The 20,623-nt window shown below is 41.1% G+C and overlaps 1 protein-coding gene across 1 annotated transcript in view; it reads left to right on the top strand.

Annotated features, from left to right (window-relative positions):
• Positions 1-1,901: 1,901 nt before the first annotated feature.
• The window catches only part of myo15b (myosin XVB), a 43,065-nt gene continuing 24,343 nt past the window's right edge, over positions 1,902-20,623 (top strand). Inside the window, exons 1-24 of the mRNA XM_047609783.1 lie at positions 1,902-4,274; positions 4,460-4,636; positions 6,503-6,567; positions 6,647-6,710; positions 7,699-7,808; positions 7,948-8,022; positions 8,854-8,947; positions 9,040-9,143; positions 9,253-9,316; positions 9,808-9,921; positions 10,334-10,495; positions 10,576-10,689; positions 10,775-10,833; positions 11,660-11,783; positions 11,871-11,966; positions 13,154-13,285; positions 16,047-16,172; positions 16,256-16,333; positions 17,084-17,232; positions 17,871-17,916; positions 18,289-18,413; positions 18,855-18,969; positions 19,062-19,237; positions 19,908-20,037. Coding sequence (XP_047465739.1) covers positions 1,902-4,274; positions 4,460-4,636; positions 6,503-6,567; positions 6,647-6,710; positions 7,699-7,808; positions 7,948-8,022; positions 8,854-8,947; positions 9,040-9,143; positions 9,253-9,316; positions 9,808-9,921; positions 10,334-10,495; positions 10,576-10,689; positions 10,775-10,833; positions 11,660-11,783; positions 11,871-11,966; positions 13,154-13,285; positions 16,047-16,172; positions 16,256-16,333; positions 17,084-17,232; positions 17,871-17,916; positions 18,289-18,413; positions 18,855-18,969; positions 19,062-19,237; positions 19,908-20,037 — 4,872 coding nt within the window. The remainder of the gene's footprint in view (positions 4,275-4,459; positions 4,637-6,502; positions 6,568-6,646; positions 6,711-7,698; positions 7,809-7,947; positions 8,023-8,853; positions 8,948-9,039; positions 9,144-9,252; positions 9,317-9,807; positions 9,922-10,333; positions 10,496-10,575; positions 10,690-10,774; positions 10,834-11,659; positions 11,784-11,870; positions 11,967-13,153; positions 13,286-16,046; positions 16,173-16,255; positions 16,334-17,083; positions 17,233-17,870; positions 17,917-18,288; positions 18,414-18,854; positions 18,970-19,061; positions 19,238-19,907; positions 20,038-20,623) is intronic.

Genomic DNA, 20,623 nt, shown 5'->3' with positions numbered 1-20,623 from the left:
GTCGTTTGCAACCTGAAGACATTAAATGGAGTATAAAATGGTGTCTGGGATGCCCGGGCCTCTTATATTAAGCTTCAATTAATTCAGGTCACAGTTCAGTTATTAGATTGAGTGGTGTTAAGGTTGTTTCACTTCTAAGACAAAATCTACTGGATACACTCAGCTGTTAATTAGCTAGGTATCTGATGATGTCCATTAAATTGAAAAGGAGAAGGGAGTGACATTGCTTATGCTGGCGGTGTCTCTGTACTCCAGAACACTGAATTGTAAAAGATTTAACGATGTTGAAAGTGCTACATTGACGCTTTAATGTAAGTTTTTCACATTTACTTCAGATCAACAACATAGAAAGGTACGCAGATGGAAAATGTTTACTCAGGCTGAAATGCTAAGCCACATTAATTTTTTCCAGCTATGTAAAAGAACATTCAATTTATAATGCAAGTGTTCTTTTTTAGTACACTAGATTATTTGGGTGTTTTCATTCTACGTTGTTTTAGAAAATATAGCCCATTCCAAAATGTGAAACTTGAACAGTATAGCCCCTTTGTGTTTTAGACAAGTATTGTCTAATTTCAGATGTAGATGTGAGCATTTCTTAAAACAAAAGTAATTTCTTAAAAATGTAATAAGTAAATACAGTAATTGTATCATGAATCTTTTTTAAAGCACAGTTTAAATCACACACCCAGATATTTTTTTTAAATTTAAAAATATTGTTTAATTATCATTTAATTATTGTAAATATTAACTGCCATATATGTATGATTTGCTGCGAGACATTTACCATTTAAAACAGAGGTCATTCCAGCACAAACTGATGGAATCTCCAGGTAACGGTACCTCTCCCTCTGCTCTGCATTTTTTTCCCCGTCTTCTCCATCGGCACCTGTTGTTGATCACTCGATCAACAAGCACCTCTCACCTTTCCTCCCAAGTATTCAGCAGCTGCTCCTATGAAAGGCAGCGGAGCTGTGTGACCAGCCAGATAGTGCTGAATAATTCAGAAAGCACTTTGTGCTGGTGTGTGGGTGCTCTGGTGCACACCATCTCGGCTTGTCATCGTGTGCATGCATAAAGCTTTGTTGGGTGTGTGTTGCATATGATGCAGTGTGCACTCTGTATAATGTTGGTGGGTGGGAATTTGGTGTATAACTGCCCCTCGGCTCTCCTCATGAGCTTAGGCGCACGATTGTATTGGTGACACCAGCTCTTGAGGACAAGCCGGAGCACTTTGCAGCCCCCCAGCCATGCCTGGGTTACACCTGAGAAGCCTGGTAAGCTATATTACACTGAAATGAGCTTTCACTGCTTTACCCCCTGGGTGCACTGGATATATAGCCAGATCTAAAGATAGCCTTCACTACTATTTTAATTTAAGCTACTGAAAACATTGTATACCAATAAAAAAAAAGGGGGTGGGAGCATAGAATGATGATATGATATTTGCCTCGTGTTTGCCTCGTTCCACTATCTTCACTCCATGGAGATTAATCCTGGAAGTGTAGCAAAGCCTAGCAATGACTTTTAGGCAAAAATTCAGGTCAGCTGTGGCTAAACTTGGTCTGACCTGAGTGTTCTTTGCCTGAAGACAAGGATCAGGGACTTAAAGTGTGAAACCTAGTCTTGGTGATGATAAGGCTGAGCCAAGGACCTGGTTTCACTGAGTTTGACAGACATGTTACTCTATATGCTTCCCTTAACTGACCAGTTACTGAGAGATGTATTTATCCGAGTGTGTCAATAACGGATTAAAAAAAAATTCCGTATGCTTGCTCCACTCTCTGTAGTTACCTTCATTTTTCTAAATAAAAAAATAAAATAAAAAAAAATTTTATGTTTAATGTTTGTTTTGTTTTTTGTTTTTTTACTGCGTAGGTAATTCTGGAGAACTATTAGCCATGCCACCACTAAAGTCCCAGTCTAGAACAAATGCCATAAAGCAGAGGGTAGAAGCAAAAAAAGGAAAAGGAAATCAACAGAAAACCCCACCAAATGAAGTGCCTAATGTTAAGCAAAAAGGAAGAGGGAATTCTCCATCTGTGAAGGCTGGAAGGCCCACTGATCTGAAAAATAATGAAAGGAATAAAGTCAGTCAGAATAGAAAGAGAGATTTGGAAGAAAAGGAAACAAGCAGACTAGTAATAAATGCTAATGGTAGATCACAGCCTCAGCATGAAAAAGACAGTCAGATTAAAGGGGTTAGAAACAAGATCCCCAAACCTCCACCAAAAGCACCCTCAAACATACAAGGGAGGGGCAAGAGCAACCGCCCCATCAAGCAAGAAAACAGGAGAAGTGACGAAGAGACAGAAAGTGAGCCAGAGGAGGAATCAGAGAGTGATGTAGAAAGCTCAGCAGAGGCAACAGAAGAGGAAATTGGTAACAATGAGGAGGAGGAGCAGGAGAGTAATGAAGAGCCAGCTGAGACGCAGGGGAGTGAGGAGAGCAGTGGGGAGACTGAGGTATCAGATACTCGAAGAGATACAGAACAGTCAGCGAATGAGGAATCAGACAAAGGGGAAGCTGAGTCCAGCAGAAGTGAATCTGAGGCCGTACCTGTTGCATCCAGTGTGGAAGAAGAGGAGGAAAAGGACGCTCCAGTATCTGAGGCCAGTAACAAGGATGAAGGCGAAGACAAGGAGATAACCCACGGGGACACTAAAAAGCCAACTGCTGATAAAGGCTGCAGACGGCGCAGACAGACTGTACATCCCTCGAAGCCAGCACATCCAGAGAAGTCCAAGATGTTTAAAAAAGCTAAAGCAGATAAGCAGGCTGAGAAAGTTGAAAAACAAAGGGCCAAAGCAGAGAAGCAGAGGTTAGAAAAGGAAGCCAAACAAAAAGCCAAGGAAGAAAAAAAGAACAAAAAGAAACCGCCGAAAGATGATCAACCAAGTTCTTCAACAGAGGAGGCTCAACTCCCGAAATCTCTGGCCCGCAAAACAAAAAATATCAAAAAAAGAGATTCTCTTCTAGAAGCTGATCAGGAGGAGGAGGAGGAACCCGAAGCAACAATGACCAAAGGCACCAAGGATCGAAACCGGACAATGCCTCTTAAAGCCAAAGGTAAAGACATAAAAGCCGCTCCGGAGCCAGAGGAGGCAGGTGTCGTCAGAGAGCAGCCGCAAAACTTGCTCTTGGGGAAAGTCAAGATGGCATCTCTTCGACACAAAGCAAACAAGATGTTAGTAAAAGAAGATGAGCAGACAATAGAGAGTGACGCTATTGATGAGGGGTCCAGCAAGTCTAAGGAACGATTGCTTGTACAAAGAAAAGGTATGACGACTCTTCGGAGAGTGTCTGGTTGGATTCAAAAGAAAATGCCACGGGGGTTAAACTTGAGGAAGAAACTTTCTGCTTGGACAAAAGCCATTGGGGTGTCTCGCTGGCTTTCTGTTCGCGCAGTAAAAAGAAAACAAGGCCCCAAAAAAACAAAGGGTCATATCTTCAAACATAGAATGGTCATGAGGGTTGCCAGTAAGAACAAACTGACCAGCAAGAAAAACCCAAGCTCCTCAGAGGACAAACCAAGCAAAGACACACCGAGCCTTCTGAAAAGGGCAGGGGAGGATGAGGATGTGGAAGAGGCAGTCCCAGCTGAGGAGAAAGAGGTAGAGGCCAAATATGCTGTAGTACTTCCAAGGATGAACAAACTAGTCAAGGCAAAGACAGCCGAGGAACCTCCTGTAGTACCCGGAACTTCAACTCCATCAAGCCCACCAGGTGAACCTGCCTCAGAATCCAAACCCCCAAAGCCAGGTGCCAAGCTCGTACTTCCCGTTAAACCAGATCTCAGCCTCCTGAAGTCCATTAAGAAGCCTTTGACAAAAGGCTTAACATCTGAAAGAGATGTGGCAGAGAGGAGCCCAGAGCCCAGTGGTACACTGGAAGAGTCATCCACTACTGAGGATCGAAAGAAGGCTGCCCCAGACACTGATGGAACCAGTATACTACTGGCTGCTAGAGGGAGGCTGAACCCATCCCAGATCAACCTCAACAAGATGTCCTTGTCAAGGGGAAGAGTAGGTGGAGGACCAACACGGGCCAAGGAACCAGACCCAGAGAGGGAGAGTGCAGTTGGGATAACCAGGGCCACCACTCAGCCCTTTCCAAATGAGGAGGGAAATGCAGCGAGATCCGGTGTTCGGTCTGTATATGAAGAAGAGGCAGACAGGGAAGTGGCCCAGCTGATGGGTGAAGGGGGTATTTATTGTCCCGCCCAACCAGAGGTACACTGGACTGGAAACCCACGGATGAGTGGAGACCCTCAGGTATGTGCAATATATACAGTAGAATGCACACATTAACTCTTCACAAAGTGTGAAATTGTGACCATGAAACAACATTCTAACATATATTGTTTATAAAACAAGAGTCAATGTACAATGGAGATATCACTTCATTAAATCAGAGTGTTTCAGGGAGAACACAAAGGAACATTAGCCTTGTGTTTCAGGACTGGCTGCGTGCTGAGAACCTGCTGCCCCACCAAACAATAGAGAAGTTAACTAAGTGGACAGTTTATGATGATGAAGGTCAGGCAAGGACCATTCCTACCCACAATGGCAGAGGGCCCTGGGAGTCAGAAGACCCTGCCCAGGAGATGCTAGAGAGGCGATTAGCTAGCACACAGGTAGGTATATTGCACCTCAATGCACAGTACACAAACTTAAAGTCTGATCTCCAGACAATAGTGTGCTACTGTGTTATATACACCTCACAACTCATTATCTTCTGGATAGGAGATTGCATCCTGACATAGATGATTTACAGTGCATACACTAGTGTGAGAGTGTCAAGAGGTTTCATTTAGTTATATTCACTGTACATGTATGTACAGAGTGAGTTGTATTTATTTTTGGAAAATTATTTATTCATGTCACATAACCATGGAATAGGTAGGGTTTTCTTCCCCCCACAAACTGCCAATATATGCAGCTACATTTGCATTTGTAAGTGCATAGATCCATGCAGATTTATCAGCTTTATCTCACATTTAGCATGACCACACACCAATCAAACATAACATTATGACCACCTTCCTAATATTATAGCTCTCCCTTGTGCCTCCAAAACAGTTGTGACTCATCAGAGAATGGACATGGGCCTTCTCATATTGTCTTGTGGTGTCTGGAAACAGAATGTTGTCAATGGGGGTCATTGGGTCATATGGGATGAGGGGAGGGGCCCCTGTGGATCATCCCACGGACACTTGATCAGTTTGGGATCTAGTGAATTTAGAGGCCAGGTCAACACCTCGTGCTGTTCTTCATGTTTTTTTGAGTTGTTCCGCTTTTGTGTGTGTGTGTGTCTGTATTAGGCTGCATCCTGCTGGGGATGGCTGCTCCCATAAAGGAATGTCATTAATATGTGGTGAGGGTGCTGGTCTGGTCTGGTCTAGGCACATGTCTAAGTCCATCCACATGAATACCAGTTCCAAACGTTTCTGGTCAGTGATCAATGTTACCTACCGTGGTTTTAATGTTGTGACATAGTGAATTTTCTTTCATACTCTGTGAACAACAATATGTAAGTAATGTAATAAGTAATGTGTGTAGTTTTCCTTTGGATGTAGAAGATTTTACTGAAAAAAAGGTTCAGTTTTTGTGCCATTCATAAATCAAATTGTTTAATGAGAATCGTTTATCAGGTGACTGCTTCTGCCTGCTTGGTCCTTCATGTTCTTCCATATAAGTTCTGATCTACTCATGGATCTCTGAAGGTGTCCGAGTATCAGGCAGTAAGATGCTAGGAGGAAGTTCTATAATTCAAATTAGTTCCAGTGCCCTGTCACTGGTTTATGTTTGATCCTCCGTGGATCCTTACCTCATGGTGGTAGTTACCCAACATGGTTGACTGGCCTCAGCACACTAGCATTACCATCCCAATGGTGATCCAACACAGGGTTCTCCCGTGTCTTTCAGGTCCTTATGCCTCCTCAACATGCCAGAATGTTTTTATTTATTTATTTTTTTAAACAGATAAACTCTACCTCATTTTTCAGAAATGTAACTCTATAGTTGGCTAATGTGGCTTGGAGTGTCAGCATATCAGTTCTACCTCATCACTTACAGCCGCTGTACGTACAAAACAATAGGACATAAAAGACTTGCTGCTGGTTTATTTATTTCCTGGTCTGTGCAAATAACAATAGAGCATACAACACGCAGCAGTGCGCTGCTATGAGATTGCCGTATATCAGCTATCACACTGCTCTGCCGCTGCAATGGGATTGGTTACTTGCTTTGGAAAGCTTATGAGCGGAGAGGATCATTAGTACTGCAACAAAAGCCACCTTAAACCATTAAGGGCTCTTGAGAAGATTCATTAATTGTTTTTTGAAAAGCTCATTTAAATCGATATTAGACACACTAGAAGGTGGCTGTGGATATAAGGTAGGGGCTGAGCTATCTAAAGTTCACTAGAGGGGGGTTTCAAATAGAGGGAGTAGGAGCTGGGGCTTTCATGTCCTCATATCTCTGTTGTCTGCCTTTTTCAGGTGCTGATGCCTGGCAGCAAAAGAGCTGTAGAGGTGGATGAGGTGGAGGATCTGTCCCAGCTGGAGTGAGTTTATATGCCTTCACAAATATACAGTATTTACAGTATAACTGTGCACAATTTCAACCAGTTCTTCTGTTTTCAGGGAAGTATGCGAAAGTTCAGTACTTCTGAACCTGAAGAAGCGGTTTCAACGTGACTTCATTTATGTAAGTTTCATTACTGCACTGCAACTGAAATTAGATAAATTATACAATTTATGATGTACACTATGATCTGCATTTCAGTCCTTAACTCCTCTCCTCTGTTTTCTTAACACTTCTCATGTGCATAGTGCGTAGAGAAAAACGTATATGAGGAACAATATGCTGGCTTAAACTTATACAGGGTAGCTGACAGCATTTTTTTTTCATCTCACAGACTACTGCTATGCAGATAATCATGTATCTGAAGTTTTTATTGATCAGTGTGTCAAAGCTAATTAAACATCCAATCAGTGTGCTAAAAGAATGCAGGACTGGTAGAAGTTACCTCAGCTGCCTCAGTCCTACTGCTATAGATGTAAAAGTGGTTTTCCAGAACAAATTGTATAAGCCACTGTGTGGAAATTGATTCAAACCATGGACTGTATGAATGTGGATGATGGAAAGCAGGTCATAAGCTCCACCTCCTCCATGTTAGTGCATGGGACTTGGGCCAAACTGAAACACAAAAACAGATCGTCTCTTTGGTTTTAGTTAATATAATGCTAATGGATGTTCAAGTGTTAATTTTCAAATACTAAAATACATGTCAAATATATCCTTACAAGAATGTTTCTGTCCATATGTAGTAAGTTTCATTTTAGTTGTTTGACGCTATAGAAACAGGATGTGACATCATGATCACTACAAGTTGCAATACAGTCAACTGCTTCGTAAAGCGGTCAGTCCACCCAAATGTGAACTCTATGTATCCATCTGCCTACCTTATAATCACAGCTGGTCTTTGTATAGCTGGTTGCAGCTTCTTTACTGTGGCATGGTAGCCTATGACATATATACATAGAAAGACAACAAACCTGTCAGTTGTAGCTGCACAAGTGAACGGTACATTATCTGTATGTAACAATGTTTTTTAAAGCAGGGGTTTCATTCAGTGGTGTGCATTTATTCAGCAAAAAAATAAATAAATAAATACATTTTCTTTTTCCCACAGACTTACATTGGAAACATGCTACTGTCCATTAACCCCTTTAAGCCTCTTAACATTTACACAGAGGAGCTGAGACAGAAATACCTGGGCAAAGAGCAGCAGAGAAACCCACCGTGAGCAAACACTACTGTACATTATTCTACATTCTTTTATAACAAAAACTTTGTATTGACAAAGGTTTGAGCCCACCTCCCCCCTCGTATTTCTTTGTTGCACAAGTGTTTGATGTTCTGCTGTTGTGCTCTTCTACAGCCATGTGTACGCCATAGCTGACTCAGCCTTCAGTCTTTCTCAGACCTCAACACAGGAGCAGTGCATCATCATAAGGTACTGATGGGAACAACGCTTTCACACGAGTTTTTATTCGTTTCCTGCCTCAGGTTTTACCCCAAACCTTCCACTAAAAAGTGGAGGCTGGTAGTATTCTGCGTCTTTCTTATGGATTAAAGCACCAACTCACATTTGCAACCTCAAATACTAAAAATGACTAAACAGAGCACCAATGGTAGATGGGATTTTGATGATAACAGTATAAAAAATATGCAATACTGTGGTTTGACAGCGAACCTGCCAAATCTCATCATTATTTTAATTTAATAACCGATCTCCAGTATCACTTTCAATGTGTGCAGTAAGTAACTAGAGTCTTTCTACCAGTCTGTTGTGGTGAGTGCTCTGTTCTTTGCTGTGGTTTATTGGGGGAGTAGTACGAGCAAAAAAGACACCAGTAGAATCAACTAATTAATCCAAAAGGCTGAACATGTGATTGGTAGGGAGTTGGAGTCGGTGGGACAGGAGGACACTGGATAAACTGCTCCCCATTATGGACAATCCATCCAATCCACTACACCAAACATTAGAGGGACAGAGGAGCTCATTCTCCAGCAGACTAATCAGTCTTAGTGAACGCTACAAAACTTTTTTTATACTCTACTCTATCCAGCACTATGACAGCTCATCTTTTTGAATAAGGCTGTTATGACCATTTAATTTCCTTCATGGATCATTAAAGTCTGTCTAAGTCTATCTGATCAGTCAGTCATTAAGTTTTACATAGACAGTTATGTTTCCCAGGCATCGTATTCTAATTTATTTACAATCACCAGCAGGTTTGTGGTTTTGAGCATATTTATCAATGATTTGATTGTTGTTTTGTAGTGGTCAGAGTGGCTCAGGGAAGACTGAAGCTACCAAGCTCATAGTTCACTACCTCAGTTCCATGTACCAAGGCAGAAATGACAACCTCCGACAGGTAAGTCACTTTGGTGCAGAAAATCTGTTGTGCCCCTCAGTCCTCAAATTATTTTTCATTTCTGAAACACTCTTTTTTTTCTTCGTAACCAGCCCATGGAGGTCTTTCCAATTCTAGAGAGCTTTGGGAATGCCAAGACCATCCTCAACAACAACTCCAGCCGCTTTGGCAAATATCTCCACATCCACATTCTCCAGTGAGTCCATCAAATCTCACTCTAACCAGAATTTTTTTGATGCTTCTGTTCCTTCGTTGCTCCATTTGACGTGGTTTGTTTGTCTATTGTCTCTCCTCTTGGCTGACAGTGGAGTAGTTGTAGGGACTTCATTATCCAAATATCTCCTAGAGAAGTCTAGGGTTGTCTTTCAGGTGAGGCCACTGAGTGAAGTGTGCAGTGGCAGTCTGTGGTGTTGCATTTGCAGAAGTGCTTGTAATCACTTTCACACTCACCACAATAACCACTTTTAAAGAGACACACATCCCATTTACTTTTGCATCTACATTTGATTGTGAATAGGACCACTGGGTGAGGACCACATGGTAAATAATTAATTAAATAAATAAATATTTTAAAGTCTACTTGGTGGATTGGCACAACATTTAAGCCAGATATTTATGGTCTTCTGAAGATCAAGCTTGATAATGTTATGTTAATAAACCTATGACTTTTTCTCTTGTACCTGTCACATCAAACATTCACTTTGTCTGTAGACCTGTCTAATACTTGAAAGATAATCATGAAAGGTACTTCCTTAGTACCGAGGTCTCACAGTCCCTAACATATCTGTACATTTTTTAGGTGTCATGAAGTAAGTCGATGTCACTGTGTGTCACTGGTTCTTGTCTCGTGTCCCATGTAGGCCAATGAGGAGAGGAACTACCATGTGTTCTATGAGCTGCTGGCCGGTTTGAATGACTGGGACAAACAGGAGCTCTACCTGCAAGGAGCGGAGACCTATTACTACCTAAATCAAGTACATCACACAGAGTACATCTGTCACTACTACTAACTCATGTTCTTACCTTTTTTTCACTCATTATACATTTATTCTTGGCAAATGCCTGTACCCAGGCATGAGTAGTCAAGCATGAATAGACTACAACCAGAAAAAATAAGATTAAAAAGTTATAATGTGTTGACTGAGCCTAAAAAAAAGTCAACATTGATTTTTAGCTTCAAACAGGATGCAACCCCAGTCCAGATTAGTCCTTTGCCCTTTGGTTGACTCATTCTTCCACCACAGCTTCCCCCACATGAGGGCTTTGTTGCTCTCGATACTTTGTACTACTTCCTGTAGCCTTCATGCATGGAGGTGAGGTAGCTGCACAGTGGCTTTAGGTGTGAATAGCCAAATAGCTGTCATGTCACTATTTTCATGCCTGTAGGGAGGTGCCTGTGAGATGAGGGCAAAGCAGGACAAACAGGACTTCCAACTCCTGGTTCAGTGCTTTGAGACCATCGGCCTCCATGGTGATCAGATCTCCATCATCTGGGCCATCCTCTCCTCTATCCTCCAGCTTGGAAACATATGCTTCAGCTCTTACGAGGTACGTGTGTGCAGGAGGAAGGAGAGTGAGGGTTAGGCAAAGCAGACATTGATGTCATGGGTCAGCTGCTGTCGTTTCAGAGTGAGTCATTTGAGGTGGCCCGAATCTTCAGTGAGGCTGAGGCCAGGAGGGTTGGCTCCTTGTTGCAGATTTCCTCTGAGGCCCTGCAGACTGTGATTACTCACAGAGTAACAGTCAGTAGACTTTCACACACCAGTCAATCCTCCCCCTGAATTCTCATGTATACATTTCTGTCTACTGATTAGCTTACTTTTACAGGAAACCACCTACGACAGGATCTACTGCCCCCTGTCTGTGGAAAGTGCCATAGAATCACGGTAGGAAATCTTAAAAAAAGAAGATTTAAGCTAGTAGTCAAAAAATGTCTGACAAGTCCAACCAGGCATGGTATGTTGCTTTGTCGGTTAGGGTGACACTAGCCACAGTGTGTTAGGGAATCATTCAACAAGTACAGGGTCTGTGATTTCATTCTTATAATCACTGTCATACATCCATGACCATATATGTGCACAGGAAAATAGATGCACAAGTAAATGAAGAGCTTTGCCTTCAAATCTAGCTCCCTATTTACCACGAGAGTCTGGCACAGCCTCTGCACACTATCATGAAACCTTCTGTAAAAGGCTAAATGAGAGACTTTATCTGTCAACCTCACATTCCATCTCATTCTCATTCTGCAACAACACTATAAGTTGCTTGTACCATGCTCTCAGATCTGAAAGTGCAGACCCTCAGGCCCAGCAGCATTCCACAGTTGACTGCCATTCCATGAGGGAAGCTTTCCAAATCCACAATGTATGTTGGATTGGCCGTGACCCCATCTGCATTCTTGTGATAACAGAATATGTGCAGTTTCTAGTAATTCTGAAGTTTGTCAGTTGTCAGTATTCTCCATCCCATCATTTCCCAATTAAATGTGAAGTACTGAGAAGGTCATTTTGACTTCCATCCAGAACAGAATGGCTTTAATAATGGGTCTGATCATGATAACTTCCAACATGCTAATTTAGTAAGATTTACTTTCTATATCTCCATTAATATGTTTTATTCTTCTTTTTCTTGGACCTTCTTTGTCCCATTTACCCATAGTTCTTTCATACTCCACACTGCCAACTGATGTAATTTTTTCTTCTTCCTGTGTAGAGATGCCATTGCCAAAGCCCTGTATTCAGTCCTGTTTGACTGGTTGTTGGAACAGATCAATGACTGGCTGAGTCCCAGAGAGATGGACAGCACCGTGGGTGTAGTCGACATCTACGGCTTCGAGGTCGGTATCCAGCTTGGATTGAGTCTGGAAACCTCAGAGTGACTGGACATGTGCTGGTGACGATGGATATGGTGTGTTCTTATGCAGGATCTGGGAGTGAACAGCTTTGAGCAGTTGTGTATCAACTTTGCCAATGAGCAGCTGCAGCATTTTGTCAACAAGGCAGTGATCTCTCAGGAGCAGGTCAGTGGGGTTTAGATGTGATCCATGAAGATCAACTGTTTGTCAAAATGCCGCTTTCTAATATGTCACCATATTCAAATTGTTGCTAGAACAGTCGGCTTTGTCAATTTTCTGATTTACTGGTGCCACCATGGACCACTTGGAAGCCAATAGTGACAACTTCTGGACCAACTACACACCCCTCCTCCAGCATGATACTTGCTTTTTCTTAGCTAACTAGCTAGCTAGCTAGTAAGTTAACTGGGCTGCTTCCTCCAATGGATTACTGACTTCTTAGAGAACCCTTTATTAGATAAGTAATGAATATGTTTTCCTTCCAAGGTTTTCTGTGAACCTTTAAAATATGTGTAAGAGTTTCTCTAAAATGTACTATTTAACATGACATCATGGCATCTTTATTGTTTAAGTCACTAATTCTTAAATGGGGGTACCCCCTGGGTGTATCAAATATTCAAAATATAGTTTGTAAAGTTAAATGTATTTTCAGAAGGCTTTTAAATTTCATCATATTCAAAAAATCCCATGTCCCTCATACCAGGATGCTCTGACCCTACCTTGTATGTGCCACATGGCCAATGGGTAGCACCCATCAATCAGGCTGTTTTGATAACTAAAAAAAGTCAGCTTTTGGTTTTGAACTTCTCTGAGGCAATGGGTGCAAGTAGCAGTGACACTATGTAGCCTCACAAAATTTTTTTATTACAATGACATTTTAGTTCTATTGTGTTTGCACAGAGACCAGCACTACACGTATTTACACTAGACAGATAGTCCAAAGTAGACTTTATAACGTCACAAAATGGCATGCAATGCAACATGTAAGAAAATTATCCTTAGTGTATTCGACACTAGCTGTTTACTCTTGTTTCCACAATTAATGCTAAGCTAAGCTAACAATATCCTGGGTCCAGCTCCACTCAGAACCATAGACTGTAAATTAAGATGGCAAAACATTTATTCTAAAGTGAAGCTAAAACAAGCAGACCTGCACAAAGAATGCACCACAGTTACTGTGTCTTTCTTACACTTTAATAAAACTTTAATGTCAGTTAAAATGAAACACGTGGTTTTGGTGCCTGTTCTCGGGAGCAAAAAGAAAATCTTTGAACTTCTTTTTTTTCACAGAAGAAAGCACATAAGCTGGGTTAGCAGTCTGCATTCAGACTGTGTGTGTATGTGTATTGCAGGAGGAGTACAGCACAGAAAACATCCAGTGGTATCCAGTGCCGCTCAAGAATTTCCACTCTTGTCTGGAGCTGATCTCCTCCAGGCCACACGGCATCCTCCGCATACTGGACGATCAGACCTGCCTCCCACAGGTTGAGCATACTCACACACAGAATATGTTTGTACTTCTGTCTTTCTGAGGACCCCTGTTGGTAGAGCACATCGTCTAACCTAAACCTTATTCTAACTTGAAACTAAAACCTTAAACTGAACCCACAAGCAGCCCTCACTTCACAAGAATGTCCTCTATTGAAATGTATTGGGGCACATGAAGCAACTTTAGTTTTTCAACGTCTTCAGTGTTTTTCTTAGTTTTTTGAAAAACCAAGCTAGTAAATTGGAGTTTTATTATTAGCATAATTAATTCCCTTGAAGATACATGGGCAAGTGCTCTACAGTATTCAAACACATGCCACATATTGGAGAGATCCTCCAAAGAAGACTGTAAGAAGAGCTTTGACTGTAGTGAAATTAATGTATTTTTAAAGCTACAGCATTCAGTTCAGCACCAGGGAGGGAGGGAGGGATGGATGATATGCTGTCTCAATGGGCTTCCCATCAGCCACAGCTTGTTGTGTGGAAGGTGAGAGGGATATCCAATATTATACAGATTTTGTCCTTCACTCTCCTCTCAATCATAAATATTTGTTTCCACCCAATTTCGGCCCCTTCGCATGTGAGGCAAACATGATAACCACTACACTACGGAAACAACTGCTAGGCAGCATGAATAAATGTTGTTAGTGGGGTCTTTGGGTCATATTGGTTGAGGGGCGGGGCCACTGTTGATCATCCCACAGATACTTAATCAGTTTGGGATCTAGGGAATTTTTGTGTGTGTGTCTGTGTCAGGCTGCATCCTGAGGATGGCTGCTGCCATCAGGGAGTGTCATTGCTAAGGGGTGGAGCTGCCTGGCCTGGTCTTGGTGGGTGCTACATGTCTAAGTAACATCTAAGTAACATCTGCATGAATGCCAAAGTTTCCCAACAGAACACTGAATGGTCACAAGATGGTCATTGTTATTTACTTCTCCTGTCAATTTCACCACTGCGCTATTTGCAGCAGTGACAGAAAAATCAATATGGTAATAAAGGCAATTATTAAAAGTAATTATTAAGGAGGAAATTTCGGGACTATGTAACTTATCTGCACATGGCATAATAATAAAAAGCATTTTTACAAAACCATACACAGCCAACCAGCCACATTCACTAATAATTTAATATGTGAATTCTTCTTTACATTTATTTATTATTTAGTTAGTTAACAGTTACAAGGACAGAATCTTTTAAAAGGCTCTCATTACTAACAGTCGTCACTAGGGGTGATTTTTCCGTTCAGTTGATCGTTTCTACTAGTGGTTGTGTGTTTTTTCTGAATGAATGATGCAATGAAGTCACCCCATTTACTAGGCAGTCCTGAATGTGCATTGTTTGTTCATACTACTACCAAACTACTAAGGAATGTGGTCAAATGCATACCAGACTGCCTAGACTAGACTATCGATTTCCCCACTGTGGGATGAATAAAGGCATATCTTATCTTAGACTAGACTATTGATGCTTTTAATATCAGGTCTTTAAGCTCTAAAATCCATTCTCAAATCAAAATATGGATACTTTCCATACTTCAGGCATTGGAGGTAATGTAGGCACACAGTCTACATTGAGAAATTATTGAGTCGTGGCAACACAACAGAACCTTGTGAAACACCCCAGGTTAACTATTAAACACTACTATAAAATAAAAAACTTGCATCTTAATTCTGACACTGTGCTCTCCTCCTTTGGCCACCTCATTATAAATGCCATTTATTCTGTGTTGTGGTTTAACAATAATTTATTTTAATGGCCTTATTATTTTACTTGTTTATTTGTTTAGCGTTTTACACACTGTTTTCACAGATTTTGTATGTTTGTGTCCTCTGTTTGGTTCTTCTGTCGTTACATTCACTCAGCTATATAGTAAATGAGGCCACTACCTCAATATTCGTCTGAGTTTAAAACAAATACATAAATTACTCTGATGTCTTGTATTCTTTTTGAAGCACTTTTCGTTTACATTACGAAACATTCGGGTGTATTTCCACAAAGCATCGGATCGGTATCGCCAGCCTGCTTTAGGCTGGCCACTTGTGATGACGGATGTTGTACAATTTAAGTCTCACTGTTTACTAGAAGTCGGCTTTAAATAACCTAGAAGTAAACATCATTTTCCTGAACATCATCAGAGGATTTAACAGGAAAATCAAAAACCCAATTCTCACTACATCTGTGGTGTGAGTAGGCGGATTCATACTAAATGAAATTAAAAGAAAATGGTTTGACATGTATAAAGACATTGTATTACCCAAGCCAAGCAGTGCATTTTGACTATTGGAGGAAGAAAGGTGGTTGCAGTCCCTAAAGTGGCCTAAAATATCACCCAAGGGTTTTAGTCGCCTCAACTGAGGTCAGTGGACAAATCATTTTTAATTACCACAATTTATACAAACTAAATAGGCTCATTATAACTGCTTGAAAGATAATCTAAATTAAGGAAAGTATGGTTTTAGTGAACCTTCTAATATTTCTCAGGTTTAAAGCAAGTTTCTTTTCATTTACCACATGATTTTAAAACAAAAACACTCAAATGTTTATTCACATACTGTACAGAGAAGAACAGAACAGAGTCATTCCATATCACTTCCTGTCTGAGGCCAAAAACAAGGCAGTGTCATTTCAACATCCTCTGTCAATAGACACAGGTCATGTTCTATATTTAGTAAAATGTCTAAATCTAACTGTGTATGAGGAAATGTATATTACTAACCAGCAAGCCTCTATTGTTTCTTTGTTGGGGGGTTCAAACAGGCCACCGACCACACCTTCCTCCAGAAGTGCCACTACCATCATGGGAACAGCCCCTACTATGCCAAGCCCAAGAACCCACTGCCAGTCTTCACAATCTATCACTATGCTGGAGCTGTCACCTATCAGGTATCAGGTATCAACGCACTGTTAGATACAACCTATATGTGTTTGTATTTATTTAATAACATACTACTACTATGTTTTTCCAGGTCCATAATTTTTTGAACAAGAACCATGACCAGTTCAGGACAGAAGTGGTGGAGCTTTTTGCCAGAAGTCGGATAAAGGTGAACCAAATAAGACCTAAGTAGGCAGTGGATCTTTAAAATATAGGAGCCACTAATATAAGGAACATTTTACCTTTATTCATAAAGACACTGCATTATCCGATTACAAGGGTTTGTGGCTCATTCGGTCAACACTTTATTTGTAAGATCTTTCATACAGTTTAGGGCATTTTATTGTGATCTTACTGCTGAAAAATAACTACTTAGTCATGACCTGCATGGGAGTACTCCTCATGCCCCCATTAATAGCACACTCTCCACAGTCTATGCATCATCGACGATATATCCTGTTTCCATAGCATCAAAGAACTAAATAAAGTAAATAAATAAAACTAATCTTATTAGAAAAATTTACAATTGAGCATGCATAGGGATTATAATAACTACCTAAAATGAGAGAAACTATGTAGTTTGGCTAAGGTCCCATCCACTAAAAGGGATGATCTATACTGCAGCCAGCCACTAGGGGGACCTCTAATTGCTTTGATCTTTACAGTCTATGTTCTTATACTGTAATAGTTGTAATCCTTCTGACAATGTCCTTGGTATTGGCATTTCCGAATAATAATGTTAAACTGGAATAATTGTGTTGCAGGTCAATGTAAGGTGTGCCTCTAAGTTTTCTGCTTGCACTCCTTAATTTTCTGCTAGGGGCCACAGTGCTCTTAATGAAAAAAAAGTCTGGAGCCCTGTTCCTGGAAATTTAGAACTTTCATGATTATGTTTGCTTCCAACTAACCTGTCTGTTAGATGGTGTCGGAGCTGTTTCGGAAGGTCCAAGACAACTACATCCAGCAGAGAGAGCTGGGCTGGAGAGGAAAGGGCCTCCGCCAGCAGCCTTCTACCGCCGCTTCACACTTCCTCCAATCCCTGAGTGAACTGACCACACGCCTGGAGAGGTACCAACACGCTGAGAGTACTGGCTGATGCAGAGCGGTAGTTACCAAATGTTTGGATCAGTGTGGAAGCCTGCCCAGTGTCATTCGAAGGAACACTATATCACTGCATGTTTGAAATGAGACCCCTGTGGTTTGTGGAGAAATATGGGTTAAGTAAATGTCATGGAGAGAAGGAATGGCAGACGCTTCATTTGGTTTTGCTGAGAACAGTTCACCAGATGAGATACATCATGCAGGACTTCTGTAGTGGGTTTGGACTGATTTCCGAACTAATTGATCTTCATAAAATATGGTAAATTGAAGACACTGTCGGTTCAAAAGAAAATCCCACATAATTTGTTGTTTTGCATTCCAGTTCTCCACACTTCTACCAAATCTCAGGTTGACATGTAAAAGTACTAAGGTTTGAATTTACCCATGTGGGACTTTGTTGTATTCAAAGTACAAGTAGGTTTTGATGGTAGTTGATGAATTAACTGTAGCACATACCAATCAGTATCTTGCATCACATGTAAACACTGTAAACACACTGCACATCTAGAAAATAATTCAGTCCAAATCTACAGTTCTGCTCTGCTGTCAGAGCTGTACCTCTACTATAATGATTAATCTGTCTGTTTTTCTTCCTCAAATCCCAGATGCAAAACTACTTTTATCCATTGCCTGAAGCCAAACTATGTCAAGGTAACAATTTAAACTGACACTTTTGGTATTGTTCTAATGCCAGAAAAGTTCTGGCTCTTTAACCCTTTACATTCTGGAACAAAGCAACCATGTTGCCACCTTGAGTAGAAGCTTGTGTTTCCACCAGTGTGTGGCGCCTTAACAAAATACTTTTCTTTTCTACTGTGAATGCAGTTCAGGTAAAACCAAACAAGGTGGCGACATTTGTATTGTTTACCTATTTTTTGAAACATGCAAAATGACCCAAATTTAGGTTTGCAAACCAGAATGGAACAGGTTCCAAAGTAGTATCGTGACATTTAGTTTTAGATTCACATTTTCAGGGGATTGTATGATGTTCCATGTGTCTCTGTATTTCACATTGTTCTCCAGCTTCCTGGGATCTTTGATGTGGACTATGTTTCAGCCCAGATGAGGCATGCAGGGATGCTGGAGACCATCCACATTCGGAAAGAGGGTTTCCCTACACGGATGCAATACTCCTATTTTATTGAGAGGTGCTACAAACATCGGTCTTCTTTGGCCTAATGTAACTGCAGCAGTTCACTGTCTGTACATTCCTGTTGATGTTGTCAGTGGCATCTCTGACTTACCCCGAGATCCTTTGGAGGGCACGAGTGTGGGTCTGTTTGAGGAGTTTGAATGCAGAAAGTTGTTGTTCTCAGATAAGTTAGCTTCCCATTTTAGATGATATGCCATGTTGGTTGTTGAGCTGTGAAATGCTGTAAATCTGCTGTTTGTTTTCTCCATCCTTCAGACATATGTTTTTCAAGTCATTCCATTTTCTGACCTCACCCCATGTTTCATTCTTGTAACTTAGTAAAGAAAGGGTCTTCAAGTTGTTTAAATGTGACACTAAGGGGGTGGCTCAAGAACTTGTTTGTGCTGTTTACATAATCTGACTGATGTCTGGAAGGCCTTGTGTGTTCTTGTTTCAGGTATGGGGTTCTGCTGACCCAGCGGTTGAACGAGGCATCAGACAAGGAGCTGACAGTGGCTCTGCTAGACGTGATTGGTGCAGAGGAGGGACAGTACCAGCTAGGTCTCACCAAGGTGCTGAACTGTCCGTTTATGCCGCTGTTAACGTAAGAGAAGGAAATCACATTTTTTTCGGCACAATGGTTATATGTTTGCATGTGTGTTAGGTGTTCCTCAAGGAACCTCTGTATCAGCAGCTAGAGGAGAAATGGAGCAGCACTCAGACCTGGGCAGCTGTCACCATCCAGAGGAACATCAGGGGTTTCCTCTGCAGGAGGAACTTCAGGTTCTTCAAACAAAAAGCTATCGTCATTCAGAGCCACATCAGAGGACACCAGGCCAGGTACAGAGGTGAAAGGCAGTCAGTGGTTTTCATATCAGTGCCAAGAAAAAACTAAGACAAGAACATTAAATACAAAAGAAAAGACTGAAGGAAAACAGAACACAGTGACAGTAAAAGAAAAAGGAAGAAGCAGGAAGAAAAGAAGAGAATAAAAAATAAGAGAAAGACTTGTGACTTGACGTTTCTTGCAAAACTTGGGCATTTTCAATTGGAAGCAGGGATTCTTTAGGAGCACAGGGGAGAAGGGTTAGGGTTAGGGTTAATTAAAGATACTCCACATTGGCATTAGTCCTTGGTCGTGCTAGTTTCTAGTCTTAAAGGTGACCTGTGCTGCATAATCTGAGAGATCTGAAAGGTTCATAGCTCAGCAGCACATCTGAAAGGAACTAATAACTTCAGGGTTTTTTAAAGCAACAGTTGAATGAATTATTTCATATGAGGGAGGTATTTTCTATCTCTGAATGCTTTGGCATTCTCACAGTCCAGGTACAGAGAGATGACAATATCCCCAAACCTAATTCTCACCCTGGAGCAAACCAACGAAGGAATGAATTAGACAAACAAACAAAAAACTAAATCTACTGCAGATTGGGAGGATTGGAGAGAATGGGAGGTTCGGAGGAAATGTCAACAGAGTGTTTGTGTGTTGCTGCCCTCTTCCTTGTTCTAGGAAGTACTACAAGCGTCTGAAGCTGTCATTCACCCAGTTCTGGGCAGTGATGCTGATCACCAGGAACACCATCAAGAGGCGCCATTGGAGGAAGGTAGATAAGAGAGACAGAGGGGGGCAGGGGAGGACTGCATAGTCCATAGTTTCTTAGTATAGTTCCTTAGCAACCTCATGTTTTCTGATCTGACTTTATTGTGCCATAAACTGTTGATCCAACCATCTCTTATACAACACGCACAGCATAACGCAAGACACTGAGTTGTAATGTCACTGCCCTCTCAGCAGCAACACCCTCCATGGCTGGGTCCAAAGTGTAATTCTTTCTCCTTTCATTTCTTTTAAAATAACTTTGGCTTTTGTATTACCTTTAATGTTATGCAAATACTCTGTACAAACTCTCATATATCACTGCCAACTTCAGACATTTTTAAAGTAGTTCGAGGATAGGTTCAGCAAGATTACAGAAAATAGTTTTCTTAGGCACCCTGTTTGTTTTTTTGGTAGAGAATTTCATCATTGAATGTTGTACTCCTATCTAAGTAGTTTCTTCAGTTCTAAGAGACTAGCAGGGAGTTGGGGTTTAGAATAGTTTGCAACAGCATAGTGTAGAAAAGTAACAAGAATAAAGAGTAGACTGTGTAAAACATAAACAATAGGATTAAAAAAGTAGAATAGAATCAACAACATACAAGTATTGGCATATACAAAAAGTAATG

The sequence above is a fragment of the Mugil cephalus genome, chromosome 16, assembly GCF_022458985.1.
Source record: "Mugil cephalus isolate CIBA_MC_2020 chromosome 16, CIBA_Mcephalus_1.1, whole genome shotgun sequence".
Classification (NCBI taxonomy): domain Eukaryota; kingdom Metazoa; phylum Chordata; class Actinopteri; order Mugiliformes; family Mugilidae; genus Mugil; species Mugil cephalus.
This window is presented reverse-complemented; position numbering and strand designations above follow the sequence as displayed.